Source organism: Chiloscyllium punctatum, chromosome 15 (assembly GCF_047496795.1).
Source record: "Chiloscyllium punctatum isolate Juve2018m chromosome 15, sChiPun1.3, whole genome shotgun sequence".
Classification (NCBI taxonomy): Eukaryota; Metazoa; Chordata; class Chondrichthyes; order Orectolobiformes; family Hemiscylliidae; genus Chiloscyllium; species Chiloscyllium punctatum.
This window is the reverse complement of record NC_092753.1, coordinates 94,741,169-94,752,869: the sequence shown is the minus strand read 5'-3', so window position 1 is coordinate 94,752,869 and position 11,701 is coordinate 94,741,169. Positions and strand designations below refer to the sequence as shown.

Genomic DNA, 11,701 nt, shown 5'->3' with positions numbered 1-11,701 from the left:
AAGGCACAAGTCAGCAGTGTGATGGAATACTCCTCATTGGCATGGATGGATACAGCTTCAATAACACTCAAGAAGTTTGATCATCCAGGGCAAAACATGATTGACCCCACCATCCACAAGCATCCACTCCATCCACCACCAATGTTCAGTCGCAGCAGTGTGTACCATGTACAAGACTCGCCCAATTCCAAACCCAGCCCCACTTCCATCGAGAAGGACAAGGGCAGCAGAAACATGGGAACCTGCAGGTTCCTGTCCAAACCACTCACCATCCTGACTTGGAAATATATCAACATTCCTTCACTGTTATTGGGTCCAAATCCTGGAATTCCTTACTTCATAAGATTATGGGTCTACTTACAACTTACGGACTGCAGTGGTTCAAGAAGGCAGCTCACTACCACCTTCTCAAGGGCAACTAGGGATGGGCAACAAACACTGGATCAGCCAGTGATACCCACATCCCATGAATAAATAAAAAGGGGCCTGAAATTAATGAAGACAACCTGAAAAGCTTGTGTTTCCATTCCCTTATGTTGCCGTGATTGTTAAATCTCAGTGTGACATGAACAACCTGGTACAAATCTGGTAAATTTAGATGACCTTTTTTTTGTCCAAGGTTAATTCACTTTGTGGAGCAGATAATCACGGGCATGATTCTGTATAAAGGAGCAGCTGTTACCAGACACAGACACAGACACATCTCTCGCCGACAGAATGAAGATACTGATTGTTCTCAGTGTCCTGTTCACTCTCTCCAGCGCCAAAGTCCTTTCACGATGTGAACTTGCTCACATTGTAAAGAATTCCATACTGGTTCACTTCACCGAGTACAAAGTTGCCGACTGTGAGTAACATCCTCTCTGTTCTATTTAAGCCGTACTGAGTGCCCTGACAGGTTGGGACAGTTGTATTGTCCTGTAGTTCTGTCAGTCAGTGGGTGAGTGTCTGGTTGGTGGGGACAGGGAATGCCTGTGTCTGGCCTGGACTGAGTAAATTGCTCTTTAGTTTAAACTCTGCAAGGGCAGGAATAGATTGGATGTTGGATGTTTCTTTTTGCAGAGAGTCACGAACCTCTGGGTTACGTTGTTAGCTGGTGCACCGGCTACTGATTGTCTGCTTCCAACAAGGAGCTGACTGGTATCTGACTGGGGCAGAGACCTCCTTCTGCAGAAGGGTATTATCATTGTAGTAACACGTATGTTCCCTGTGATCTCCTGGATTGGTTTTGATCAGCTGAGGGGATCCAGAAGGATTCTTTCTGAGTATTGTTCCCCTCATTGTCTCTGGCGTGCTGCATCTTCACAGAGAAGGCTGTGGTGGTCATGGCTGTGATGGGGGATGGGGTTTGGGCTGGGGTGCAGGGGAACAAGAGACAATCGGTGACGGTTGCTCCATGGGGAGGTTTTAATGGTTTCTCCTTATGAATCGAAAGCACGGACCACAGGGGGTCATGTGACTATGGCAAGCCACAGAGCCCAGTGTCCTCACAAATACATTTCTCCAAATAATAAAATCTCAGGATCCTGATGTAGGTCACACCTGATCAGCTCGCTGGCCAAATTCTACTCATTTACCTTTGACTGGTTATTTATATTTCTCCTAAGCCAACAGAAAGGTACAACTACAATCTAACAGGATACAACAAAGGAGATAGTGAGGACTGCAGATGCTGGAGAAGTCAGCGTCGATAAAGTGTGATGCTGGAGAAAACAAAGCAGGTCAGACAGCATCCGAGGAGCAAGAGAGTCAACGTTTTGGGCTTAACCCTTCTTCAGGACTGTGGAGGGGGCTGAGAGATGAATAGGGGAGGGAGGATGGGACTGGGGGAAAGATAGGTAGGATGGCGATAGGTGGGCGAAAGTGGGAGGTGATGGTGATAGGTGACTGGGAAGTGTTGGAATGGATACATGGGAAGGCAGCTGGAGAGGTCAGGAGGGCGGAGCTGAGTTAGAGGATCAGATCTGATAGGTGGGGGGAAGGGAGATTTAGAAACTGGTGAATTCAGTGTTAAGGCCGTGTGGAAAGGAAATGTTTACTGTGGATTGTTTCCATTCTGTCAGGTGTAGTGTGAGTCATATGAGGGCTTGTTTTGTGTTCTAACCTTCAGTGTTCTCTGTCCATTTTAATTCTAGGGATGTGCTTGGCCTACTATGCAAGTGGGTACAATACATTGGCAGTACAATATGAGAGAAACTGTGAGGGAAAGATCTGGTCAGCAGACTATGGGATCTTTCAGATCAGCAGCAAACAGTGGTGCGCAGATGCCATATTTCCAAATGGTACAAATGAATGCCACATGAACTGCAACTGTAAGTGAATTAGCACAATGCAAAATCCAAAATGATTTTCTCATTATTTTCCTTACAAGACCATGTCGCTGGAGAGCTGACTGTATCTCTATTTGCTACATTACAAATTAGATTAAGTGATAGTGGACAGTTTTAGAGATTTTGCTGCAGGGAAACAGGCTGAAAATGACTCCACAGAGGCAGGTAAACCCAGCAGCGGGCTGCGTCAGCCTTTAATAAGACAGGAACAGTCCTTGACCACGGTGCCACCTCATCAGAGTCAGGTCCTGCAGTGTCAGGATCTCTGACACTCCTGTTTATTTTTTTTATTGACAAACACTGCCCTTCACATCAAAGGGCAATGCTGTGTGATCAAAACAGTGAAGGGGAGGGTAGGGACTAAATCAAAATAGAGTTGGAGGGAGAAATGATGCACTCCACTCCCTGCGGCGCCCACCTCTCCCTGAACAACTCCAGGGTGTTGGTGGACACCGCGTGCTCCTTCTCCAAGGACACCCGGGCTCTAACGTAACCCCGGAAGAGGGGCAGGCAGTCGGCCCTAACGACCCCCTCCACGGCCCGCTGCCTGGACCTGTTGATGGCCAGTTTGGCCAGGCCCAGGAGCAGACCCACGAGGAGGTCTTCGGACCTGCCCTCCCTCCTCCGTACCGGGTGCCCGAAGATCAGGAGCGTGGGACTGAAGTGCAGCCAAAAGCAGAGGAGGAGGTTTTTGAGAAAATCAAAAAGGGAGTGCAAACGCCCACACCCAATATATACATGGTCCACGGACTCCACAGCGCCACAGAACAAGCAGTTGGGCTGGGAGTCCGTGAACCACCGCAATCTGCAGTTGCAGGGGACTGCTGCGTGCAGCACCCTCCACCCCAGATCCCCGAGGGAAAGGGGAAGGACTCCCACATAGAGAGCCCTCCACTGGGGATCTCCACCGCCCGGTGGCAAATGGGCACGCCAAGGCGTGTCCGGACGGTGGATGAGGGAGAAGAGGTGGACGGTGTGCAGCAGCAGTCGATACAGGGCCTTCCTTTTGATATCCCTTAAAGGGACAAAATTAAAATTCCGGAGGCGGCTCAGGTTGTGGGGCACAGGCTCCCGCGGGAAGTACGGGACCTTGGGGCCAATGTGAAATCCGTCCGGGCCGGGGTGAGCGCGGACGGGATCCCACCGCACACCTGAGCGTCCTCCAACTGGTGCACTACGTCGGGTCCGAGCACCGCCGTTTTAAGGCGTCGGATGGCGGTGGCCACCTACCGGATGTCTACCGCTGCCCTGCTCGCGATGTCCTGCGGCAGCGTCCAGCCCAGGCCCCCGGCACCCAGCACGTCCCCGATCCTGGTCGCCCTCGCCGCCACGGCCCTCCCCTCCGACAGCCACTCGAACCCGCGAGTACGGAGGTGCGGATTCCTGAGCAACGGCTCCCTGACGACAGCCGCTACTCCAGCCGGAGGGTAGGCGCAACGCGATTCGACCATGTTCCAGACAGTGATCAGGTCCTGGTAAAAGACAGGCAGCGTCTTGAGGGCGACCTCCAAACCGTCACGGTCGACGAACAAGAGCTGCGTGTCGTAGTTGAGGTTACGCACCTGGCAGAAAAAATTCGTCACCAGGGCGCACCACCGAGAAGGAGGACACTCCTGTTTATTTATTTTTTTTGTTTTTTTTAAACCCCCACACTATCGCCTAACTGCGGTAGTGCTTATTTTTTTCCCCAGCACCCATGGTGTGTGTGTGTGCAGGTGTGAGACACAGTGAAAGACAGAGTGCACGAATCTTTATTCAATTTCCACCACCAGGAAGATAGGAAAACACCCGAGAGGCCAGTGACAAGCACTGCCTTTCAAACCACAGGGCAATGCTGTGTGAATCTCCAGGTTACATTTTTTTTTCTTTTTTTCTTTTTTTGCAAGTCCTAGGCAGCAGCAGTGAGGCAGGCCCCAAGCAGCAACAGGGAGAGTCCTTGCACGTGTTCACACAAAGTCTTACACTGATCCAACTCCCAAGACAGGCAAAACACCAGAGTGGCTAGTGACAAGCACTGCCCTTCACATCAAAGGACAATGATGTGTGATCAAAACAGTGAATGGGAGGGTAAGGACTAAATCAAAATAGAGTTGGACAGGAGGTTTTTAGATTTTTTTTTTCCTTTACGTTTTTACCCCCACACTACCGCCTAACTGCGGTAGTGCTTATTTTTTCACCAGCACCCATGGTGTGTGTGTGTGCAGGTGTAAAACACAGTGAAAGACACAAAGTGCACAAATCTTTATTCAATTGCCACCACCAGGAAGATAGGAAACCACCAGAGTGGCCAGTGACAAGCACTGCCCTTCACATCAAAGGGCAATGCTGTGTGATCAAAACAGTGAAGGGGAGGGTAGGGACTAAATCAAAATAGAGTTGGAGGGAGAAATGATGCACTCCACTCCCTGCGGCGCCCACCTCTCCCTGAATGACTCCAGGGTGTTGGTGGACACCGCGTGCTCCTTCTCCAAGGACACCCCGGCTCTAACGTAAGCCTGGAAGAGGGGCAGGCAGTCGGCCCTAACGTTCCCTCCACGGCCCGCTGCCTGGACTGGTTGATGGCCAGTTTGGCCACACTCCTGTTTATTTTATTTTTTTTCTCCTTTTTTTACCCGAGTGGCCAGTGACAAGCACTGCCCTTCAAACCACAGGGCAATGCTGTGTGATCCACTCCAGTTTTTTTTGCTTCTTTTTTTTTCTCTTTTTTTTATTTTTTTTTCAGTGACAAGCAGTGCCCTTCACATCAAGGGGAAATGCTGTGTGAAGCTCCTCTGTTAATTTTTTTTTTCTTTTTTTTTATTTTTTGGTGTGTGTGTGTGTGTGTGTGTGTAGATGTGAGACACAGTGAAAGACACAAAGTGCACAAATCTTTATTCAATTTCCACCACCAGGAAGATATGAAAAACACCCGAGTGGCCATTGACAAGCACTGCCCTTCAAACCACAGGGCAATGCTGTGTGATCAAAACAGTGAAGGGGAGGGTAGGGACTAAATCAAAATAGAGTTGGAGGGAGAGATGATGCACTCCACTCCCTGCGGCGCCCACCTCTCCCTGAACGACTCCAGGGTGTTGGTGGACACCGCGTGCTCCTTCTCCAAGGACACCCGGGCTCTAACGTAACCCCGGAAGAGGGGCAGGCAGTCGGCCCTAACGACCCCCTCCACGGCCCGCTGCCTGGACCTGTTGATGGCCAGTTTGGCCACACTCCTGTTTATTTATTTTTTTTTCTCTTTTTTTTTTCTCTTTATTTTTATTTCTTTTTTTTATATGAAAAACACCCAAGTGGCCAGTGACAAGCACTGCCCTTCAAACCGAAGGCCAATGCTGTGTGATCAAAAAGGTGAAGGGGAGGGTAGGGATTAAATCAAAATAGAGTTGGAGGGAGAAATAATACACTCCACTCCCTGTGGCGCCCACCTCTCCCTGAACGACTCCAGGGTGTTGGTGGACACCACGTGCTCCTTCTCCAAGGACACCCCGGCTCTAACGTAACCCCGGAAGAGGGGCAGGCAGTCGGCCCTAACGTTCCCTCCACGGCCCGCTGCCTGGACCTGTTGATGGCCAGTTTGGCCACACTCCTGTTTATTTTATTTTTTTTCTCCTTTTTTTACCCGAGTGGCCAGTGACAAGCACTGCCCTTCAAACCACAGGGCAACACTGTGTGATCCACTCCAGTTTTTTTTTCTTCTTTTTTTTTCTCTTTTTTTTTTCTTTTTATTTCAGTGACAAGCAGTGCCCTTCACATCAAGGGGAAATGCTGTGTGAAGCTCCTCTGTTAATTTTTTTTTCTTTCTTTTTTTTATTTTTTGGTGTGTGTGTGTGTGTAGATGTGAGGCACAGTGAAAGACACAAAGTGCACAAATCTTTATTCAATTTCCACCACCAGGAAGATATGAAAAACACCCGAGTGGCCAGTGACAAGCACTGCCCTTCAAACCACAGGGCAATGCTGTGTGATCAAAACAGTGAAGGGGAGGGTAGGGACTAAATCAAAATAGAGTTGGACGGGGAAATAATGCACTCCACTCCCTGCGGCGCCCACCTCTCCCTGAACGACTCCAGGGTGTTGGTGGACACCGCGTGCTCCTTCTCCAAGGACACCCGGGCTCTAACGTAACCCCGGAAGAGGGGCAGGCAGTCGGCCCTAACGACCCCCTCCACGGCCCGCTGCCTGGACTGGTTGATGGCCAGTTTGGCCACACTCCTGTTTATAGCTGTCAGCCAGGGCTCCCTGATTGGACCAATCAGCCAATTTAACAGCCTCAATCAGGGAACTCAATATTCTATGAAGACCAGCTGGCTGACCTCATTCCAATCACTGTAGAGGCCCTTCAGCCCATTGCTGTTTGCACCGATCATCAATCATACATCTATTCTAATCCCATTTTTAGCACTTACCCCATAGCCTCTCAAGTGATCATCTAAATATTTCTTAAATGTCTTGAGGGTTCATTCTTCTCCCACCTATTCTGACAGTGGATTTCATATAAAAACAACCCTCTCAGTGGGATTTTTTGGTTCAAATCCCCTCTAAACCACTTCCTCCTTACCTTACAACTATGCCTGATGGTCATTGACCTCACTCCTAAGGGGAAAAGCTTCTCCTTATCAAGCCTAACTTTGTACACCTCTGATTTGGAAGTGCCAGTGTTGAACTGGGGCGGACAAAGTTAAAAATCACACAACGCCAGGTTATAGTCCAACAGATTTATTTGGAAGTACTAGCTTTCAGAGCACTGCTCCTTCATCAGGTAGTTGTTCACATAGCCTGGTGTTGTGTGATTTTTAACTTTGTACACCTCAAGCAGCTCATCTTCTTTGGCTCCTCTCCAGTCTCTCTTCCTACTAAATCTCTCTAGACCAAACAACATCCTGGTGAATCTTCTCCACACCTTCTCTACTGCAATCACAACCTTCACATTGAATGGTGACAAGAACTGCACACAATACTCTCGATGTGGCCTAACTACTGTTATATACAACTGCTTGCTCTTGTAGGCAGTGCCTTCACTAATAAAGGTAAGTATGCCCTCTTAACCACCTATCCACTTGCCCTGCCACCTTCAAGGATCTATGTAGATGCATAGCAATGTCCCGCTGATCATCTGCACTTCCTTGGGCCCTTCCATTCAATGTGTACTCTCTTGCTTTCTGAGTTCTTCCAAAATCCATGACCTAACAATTTTCCAGATTAAATTCTATCTGTCACTGTTCAACTCATCTGCACCATCCTGTAATGTCTCAGTCTTCCTTCCTTATTATTTACCATACCACCAATTCTTGTGTCATCTCGACATTAACGTCAACATTTGTGTTGAGTGTGAATTCAAAGAAAATACATTTCAAAGGTGGTAAACACTCTGAGGTTATTACCATGACGAAAGGATGAAACACTTGAGTCACCTTAATGTTTTACACAGAGAGTGAGGGGTGATTGAATAGACATATCAAATAGAGGTATTCTTGGTGAAGTTTCCTGAGAGAATACATCTACACAGCATCAATAGAAGATGCTAACCAAGGAATCAGTTCTATTAGTTGTCCCTCGTGGAACTGGGAATCACTGGTCAGGTCAACATTTATAACTTGTGAAAAGGTGCAAGTGTATAACTCTAAAGGGAAGTTCAGAGTGAAGCAGATTGTCATGGGTTCAGAATCACTGCAAGGTTCATGTGGCTAAGGATGAGACATCCTGAACTAGATGTGTTTTGTGATAGTCTCATGGTCACCATTACTGGCACTAGTAATTTGTTTAGACCTCATTAAATTCAGAATGTTTAACAACCTGTCAGCCATGGTGGGTGTCCTGATTTCCCTGGATCATTAGTCTCATTCTCTGGAATGACCAGCCCAATGAGGTACCCACAATCTTAGTGGATACCAAATTCGAAGTAACTCTTTACCTGGGAACAGGTGAGAACGTTGTCCTCTCCACCATAAATAATAGTTGTGGATCAATATCTACAAGATCAGCAACATAGAAATTTCTCAATCTGTATCAAAACACAACAGATTTAAACTCTGATTCTAACACCACATTTCTTTGCTCACTATAGTATTCCTGAACAAAAATAGTAATCTACAAACTGACATCGATTGTGCAGCAGTGATCGTGAATCAACAAGGAATGCAGGCCTGGTATGTTACAATAGAAATTGTACCTTCTCTCACTTTGGAGTGATGTGTCTAGTTTGTAATAGATTGATGGGATGCTGCTGGTTTCTGTATCCAGGTTATAAACACTGTAATGACATTGAGGCCACACACATCAACCCCTGCTGTGAACAGATATTTCAGGTATCAGCTAGGAAAGGGTTTCTGAGAGCTTGTGAATGAACAGTGTATTATAAGACCATAAGACACAGGAGCAAAGCTTCAACCATTCAGCCCATCGAGTCTGCTTCGCCATTCAATCATAGCTGATTCGTTTTTCAACCCCATTCTCCTGCTTTCTCCCCAAAACCTTCGATCCCCTTGGTACTCAAGAACCTATCTATCTTGGTCTTAAATATACTCAATGACCTGACCTCCACAGAGAGATAAATAGGAGGGTGGAGGTGAGGGTGGGGGTAAGGTAGCTGGGAAGGTGATAGTTCAGTGCAGGTGATTATGATAGGTTGGTGAAGAAGGTGGAGCAGATCGGTGGGAAAGAAGATGGACAGGTAGGACAGGTCAAGAGGACAGTGCCAACTTGGAGGGTTGGGTCTGGGATGAGGTGGGGAGGAGGGGAGATACGGAAACTGGTGGAATTGACGTTGCGGTCGGAGGGTCCAGAGGCAAAAAATGAGACGTTCATCCTCCAGTATGGGAGAGTGTTACAGAGAAAATGTGTGATAGAGTGTGTTACAATGAGGGGTGTGTTGTAGAATGTTACAGTGAGGGTGTGTTACAATCAAGGTGTGTTATACAGTGTTACAGTGAAGGTGTGTTGTTGAGTGTTGGATTGAGTGGTGTGTTATAGAGTGGTACAGTTGAGGGTGGGTTATACAGTGTGACAGTGAGGATGTGTCATAGAGTGTTACAGTGAGGGTCTGTTACAATGAAGGTGCATTGTCGAGTGTTGGAGTGAGTGGTGTGTTATAGTGTTACAGTGAGTCAAAGAGAGTGTTGTGGTGTAGAAGTGGAACAAAGATTGTTGCAGTGAGATAAGTATTACTGAACATTATAATGTAAACATGTGAAATCCAGATTTCATAGTGAGTGTTACAGAGAGTTTTACAGATGCTGATTGGTTACCCCAACATTGCTGCAGAGATTGGTTTGTTACTGCCTCCTCCCTCAGGTGCATTAGGAGGGGAGAGTTTAATCGCAGGGAATTTCTGGTGAATTATGGAGTATTTCACTTCAGGAAAAATGTGAAGGCATTAGAGATGGTGCAGAAAAAGACAATGAGAGTGCTGCCAAGTCTAAGGAGTATCGCTTTTAACTGGATGGGGTATTGTCTTTGGAGCAGAGAACATTTAGAGGAGATCTAGTCCAGGAATCATAAGGAATCTGGTTAAAGTAAATAGTTTATCACTTTGCAAGAAGGATCAAAATCCAAAGGACACTGACTGAGGATGATTTGCAAAAGAAGGGGATATGAGGGAAAGCATTCCTGGTAGTGAGTGTTTCGTGACTGTCAATGGAGAACTGGATAAATACCTGAAGAGAGACATTTTGTGGATTGAAGGTATAAAGGCAGAGGAGTGTCATAGAGTCATAGAGATGTACAGCAAGTGAACAGACCCTTCACTCCAACTTGTCCATGCTGACCAGATATCTTAAACAAATATAGTCCCATTTGCCAGTATTTGGCCCATATCCCTCCAAACCATCCATCCAGATGCCTTTTAAATGTTGTAATCGTACCGACCTCCACCATTTCCCCAGGCAGCTCATTCCATACACGTACCACCCTCTGCATGAAAAGGTTGCCCCTCAGGTTCCTTTTAAATTTTTCCACCTCACCTTAAACCTAGGCCCTCTCGCTTTGGATTCTGGCACCCTAGGGATAAAGACGCTCCAGGGATAAAGACGCTCCATGGAAAACAGCCCCAGCCTATTCAGCCTCTCCATGTAGCTCAAAGCCTCCAACCCCAGTAAAATACTTGTTAACCTTTTCTGAACCCTTTCAAGTTTCACAACATCCTCCCTATAAGAGGGAGGTCAGAACTGAATATGGTATTCCAAAAGTGGCCTAACCATTGTGCTGTACAGCCGCACGATGACCACCCAACGAGGAGAGTTGTTCTCTTAGTAAACAGACATTGATATGAGGGGGCAACTGGCCTCCTTCTGTGCCCGAGCTATAGTTCCAAGACTCTATTTGCCCATATTTTGTTGGAACAATATAGAGCATGTATTTAGAAATACATGGAGATTCCTAATGATTGGGTACAGATCTCATGGGAGAGCCTGGTATTGGCTAATTGAGAATAATTCCTCGTACATTCCTAGAATTAGTGACACATTTGGTGTTCTCAGTCAGAAGTATATCAGACTCAAAACGTTAAGTCTGTTTTCTCCCTCCTCAGATTGTTGCAAGACCTGCAGAGTTTCTCCAGCACTTTCTGTTTTAATTTCAGGTCTCTGGCATCTGCACTATGTTGCTTTTTGCTCTGCATGGGGAATAATTCCTAAATCAGCTCTTTATAGATTACTTTACCCTCAAATGAGTCAGCACCTTCAGGGGACGAGGGTGTGGGCGTGATTTCAGGGGGAACAGAGAAAGGTAATCCCAATGCCTCCAGTCAATTTTTCAAAAAAAGGCCGTATGTCTTACTGATGGACTCATATTTTCTGATGTTTGGTTTTGCAGGCCTTCCTGGGTTGACCACTGTAAGGGGAGATGGATTGATTATTTCACATTCTTTTGCTTTTGGTAAAGATGGAGGAAATCGTGCTGATCAAACCCTCCCACTTTGGCATTTCAGACCATGGGACACTATCACTATCTCGTTCAACATTGTTAAAACAGCTGGGGAGCCCAAACAGGAATTGGTTCTGTCACATCTCACTGAAATAAACTAATATCAAAACACTGGTGTTTCACTCCATGAAATAATAGAGATCAATCTTCAAGTGGGGGAGTTTTAATTACAAAGGAATATTAATGAATTTGGAATTCCTGGTTCCTGAGATGGTGGGACTGAGGCAAGAGGAGAAGTTGAATCGTTTAGGATTATGTTCAGAAGAATAAGGGGAGATCTAATAGAAACCCATCAATTCTAACAGGTAAGCATGCAGGTACAGCAGGTAGTGAAGAAGGCTAATAGCGTGCTGGCCTTCATAACAAGAGGGATTGAGTATAGAAGCAAAGAGGTTCTTCTGCAGCTGTCCAGGGCCCTGGTGAGACCACACCTGGAGTAGTGCGTGCAGTTCTGGTCT

The 11,701-nt window shown here is 46.8% G+C and overlaps 1 protein-coding gene across 1 annotated transcript; it reads left to right on the top strand.

Annotated features, from left to right (window-relative positions):
• The first annotated feature begins 706 nt into the window (after window positions 1-706).
• Window positions 707-11,354, top strand: LOC140485931 (lysozyme C-1/C-2-like). Its single transcript, XM_072584375.1, has 4 exons — window positions 707-847; window positions 2,136-2,312; window positions 8,389-8,470; window positions 11,133-11,354. Exons 1-4 carry the CDS (start codon window positions 718-720, stop codon window positions 11,197-11,199), a joined length of 456 nt encoding a protein of 151 aa, XP_072440476.1. The 5' UTR covers window positions 707-717; the 3' UTR covers window positions 11,200-11,354.
• The last annotated feature ends 347 nt before the right edge of the window (window positions 11,355-11,701 follow it).